General features: G+C 60.2%; 1 protein-coding gene across 1 annotated transcript in view; it reads left to right on the forward strand.

Annotated features, from left to right (window-relative positions):
* Positions 1-376: 376 nt before the first annotated feature.
* RAB37 (RAB37, member RAS oncogene family) overlaps positions 377-3775 on the forward strand; it is a 4560-nt gene continuing 1161 nt past the window's right edge. Inside the window, exons 1-5 of the mRNA XM_009323745.1 lie at positions 377-484; positions 2633-2674; positions 2822-2888; positions 2975-3027; positions 3464-3529. Coding sequence (XP_009322020.1) covers positions 377-484; positions 2633-2674; positions 2822-2888; positions 2975-3027; positions 3464-3529 — 336 coding nt within the window. The remainder of the gene's footprint in view (positions 485-2632; positions 2675-2821; positions 2889-2974; positions 3028-3463; positions 3530-3775) is intronic.

Below are 3775 nucleotides of genomic sequence, written 5' to 3' on the forward strand. Positions count from 1 at the left end.
GGGGGCGGAGGTGGCTCCACGTGTCCGGGAGCTGTGGCCGGTTCTCCAAGAAACCTCCTGGGTTGGGAGACAGCCAGGGGCTGGCCAGGAGACATCTCTTCTTGCTGCAGTACCTGCCTTCCCACCAGCTCTCCTCTTCTGCTCTCCCCCTCTTCGGTGGCTGGGGGCTGCTCCGCTGCCCTGGGGCACTCCTTGGCTGCACCCTCGGGGGTCCCATCCCACCCCCAGCTCTCACGGGGCTCCCCAGACTCAGCAGGACCAGCCCTGGGGAAAGAAACGGAGGGACACAAGAGACCGTGGGGGGCTCAGCACCACCCAAGGATGCTGCCCCCTCCCCATCCCGCTGACACCTCTCCCTGCGCCCATCTTGCAGGTGATGTTACTTGGAGACTCGGGCGTGGGGAAAACCTGCTTCCTGCTCCAGTTCAAAGACGGGGCCTTTCTCTCCAGGACGTTCATAGCCACCGTGGGCATAGATTTCCGGGTGAGACCACCACGGCTGCTGGCCCCTCACCTCCCCTGACCCACACCTCGGCCAGGACAGGGCGCTGGGAAGGGGGGATGGGGGGGTTCCCAGCCTCTGCACCCCAAATAGTCTCCTAACCAGCTGTAGACACTTGCTGCAACCCTTCCACCTCTCCCTGGGAGCGTGGTAACAGACGGAAGAGCCCGCTGGGAATGTCACCTCTTGCCTTTAAATCAGCAAAAAGCCCCAGTTAACCCATCCCAGCTGCGTGCGTGGGCTGGGGGTGTGCGGTGGGTGGCCGGCATGCTCCACCAGCCAGGCTGAGGTCAACGGCTGGTGGGGACAAACGCTGGTTGCTGTAATTTTGTGCCTTGAAAGGGCTGAAATTGGCTGCTGAGGAGTTGTTAAGGTCACCAGATCCCATTTAAACCCTCCCGCTGCTCTCTGTTCACCAAATTTCAGCTGCAGGGTCTCTCTGGGGATGCACGGGCAGGCAGGTTTTTTTTACCTGTGTTTGCAGCACAGGGTAGAGCGGTATCTCAGCAGGCTGGAAGTCACGGGGGGTGTCCCCCGGCAGGGCTCTGCCTGCGGCTGCCGACACGTGTCGAGCTGCAGCTGCAGCTGCTATGGTTTTCTTCTGCCTTTCCTGCCCAGGCTGCTCTTGGCTTTCAGGGGGGAATTGGGGGGGTTGGTGAGCCGGGGCTGGGGGGAGAGGGCTGTGGATTTGCTTTGGAAGGGTCTCGTAGCCTGTCCTTCCAATAAAGTCGTGAAAGAAGGAAAATCTGCTGGGTCCCACTGCTGGGCTCAGCACCAGCGGCCCCAGGGGTGTTGCCAGTTTGTAGGTACCTGCTCCACCTCGTGCAAGCGTCCCCTCCAGCAGCTCATGTCTTGCTGCTGGTAGATAATTTCCAGCATCTCCTAGGGCACATTTTTTGTTTTATTCAACCCATTTTCTCAACTTTTATCATCTCCACATGGCCTGAATTTCCATGTCAAACAATTCCAGGCAACTAAATTATTTATAGGGGTCTTCTCTTTCCAGAATCGTCCCTCTAAGGGACGATTTAAGACTCTTTGAGAGACTTAAAATAGCCCTTTGGTAACTCCTGCTTTTCTTTTCTCGGGCCTCTGGAGAGAAGTCCCTGCGCTTCCAAGTTGAGTACAGTGATTGCTTAAGCCCTCTCTGATAACTGCCTTCCCCGCTCACTTGCAAATGCTGCTTCCCTTCCCCGGTCCCAGCCCGGCCGCAGGGTCGAGCGGCTCCGATGCCTGGCTGCAAACTGCCCTGACCTGGGAGATTTCCTCCTGCCGTGCTGGATAAAGCGTTGTGCTGCCTGCAACCCCCCAGCTCAGTGTGTGCAACCGCTTTTAAGGGCCAAGCGAGGCTCCCACCAGCAAGGAAACCTGAGCTGGACACCCAGCATTGCCCACTGAGCATCCCCAGGCAGCTCGTAGCATCCAAAGGCCTTAAATTGCTGCAAATAGGAGATGAGTGAGGCACCAGGTCCAAATTTTTAGTGCAGCAGTGGTTCTTTCAGCACATGGAGGAGGGGAATCCTGGCAGAAGGGTCAGGGCTTTATGGTGAGCAAACATAAAAGCAGGCCAAGATGTTATTAATAGATGCACATTTGCATGTAGTTTATGCAAGACCCTCCCCACTTCTCCAGCTCTGCCGAACTTCCCCTGGCCGCGTGGGCAGGGGCTGCTGCAAGCTTGGGGGTGGCCGGTGGGAGCCGGAGCAGGTCCGTGTCCCCGGGCTTTGCAGGGCAGCCTGCATCATTAGCCAGCTTGTTAGGGGACTCGGGAGCCACAGGACAGGGGCGCTGGCTGTAGGAGATGAGCGAGGCACCAGGTCCAAAGCAGGCTGGGATCTTGCTGTCCTGTCTCCATCAGGACCTGATTCTGCCCTTTTCCACCCTGGCACAAGCGGATGCTGCTCTGGGATGTCCCTGTAGGTGCCACGCGGCATCGCAGCCCCCCGGCAGGACAAGGGTTTGTAGCAGTGAGGCTTCAACGTCCAGCCCCACAGGCAGCCTGGCTTCATCCTGCTGGCTGGGGGAGAGCAGCTGAGGGGCCAGGGCACAGCCGGCTCCACACCAAGACTGCTGGCACCCATGCCAAGATGTGCCTTGGGGTGATAAACGTGCTCTCCTTCTCTTCTGCAGAACAAGGTGGTGGCTGTGGATGGCGTGAAGGTGAAGTTGCAGGTGAGCTTTGGGAGGGGGTGAGCAATTACCAGCCGTGCTGCTGGAAGAAAAAAGGGGACTGTGAGCGTGGGTGGGCTGGGAGCCGCAGGGGCATCCCCAGCCAGGGGCGTTCCCCTCCACGCTCTCACCAGAGCGGCTTCTCGGCAGATCTGGGACACGGCAGGACAGGAGCGTTTCCGCAGTGTCACCCACGCCTACTACAGGGATGCCCAAGGTGGGTTCGGGGTCCGGTGGGGATGGGGGAGACCGGCCGGAGCACATCCCTGCAGCAGGGCAATGCCTCTACCTCTTCCCTTCCAGCCCTGCTCCTGCTCTACGATATCACCAGCAGAATGTCCTTCGACAACATCCGCGTGAGTCCCCTCCGCCGGTCGGGAGTGTGTTTCTCCCTGGGGATTGGGGTCGCGGGTGCCCTGCGTGGCTTGCTGGGTGTTTGGGGAAGTTTGAAGCTTGTTTTGCATGCAAGAACCAGCTGTTTCAGCCAGAGCCAGCCGGCTGGGAGCTTGTCCCCAGGGCACCTGGCTGGGCACTGCACGGCTGGGTGAGTTTTGTTTAGGGACATGGTAAATGGCTGGAGGGAGAAAACGCAGCTTGGGATGGACGTGAACTACGTGTAGGCTTGGGCTGTAGCCAGGAGACGGGGTGTTTTCAGGACTGTTCGGCTGTGATGCTGGAATGGTTCCCATGCCAAAAAAAAAAGCCATTTTCCCAGTCTCGCGGGGGGCGTGCGGGCTGAGAGGGGAGGGACGGGGGTACCGCTCGCCCCGACGTATCCCCACTGCCCCGCAGGCCTGGCTGACAGAGATCCACGAGTACGCCCAGAAGGACGTGGTCATCATGCTGCTGGGCAATAAGGTGCGTGCAGGGTCCCCCTTCACCCTGCGGTTTGCCGTGCCGTGCCGTGCCGTGCCGGTCTGGCCCTGCCCTTGCCATCCCCGTGGCTGTGGAGGGATGGGGCTCGGTGGCCGCTCTGCCTGCCGGCTGGGTGCACCCTGCCTGCACCCTCCGACGGGCTCTGCTGATTTCCGGGCTCAGCCAGGCCCAGAGGTGACCCCAGAGGTTTGGGGGGGCGGGTAGGGGGCAGTGGCGCCAGGTGGCACT

This window comes from Pygoscelis adeliae, unplaced genomic scaffold (genome assembly GCF_000699105.1).
Source record: "Pygoscelis adeliae isolate BGI_AS28 unplaced genomic scaffold, ASM69910v1 Scaffold75, whole genome shotgun sequence".
Taxonomy (NCBI): Eukaryota; Metazoa; Chordata; class Aves; order Sphenisciformes; family Spheniscidae; genus Pygoscelis; species Pygoscelis adeliae.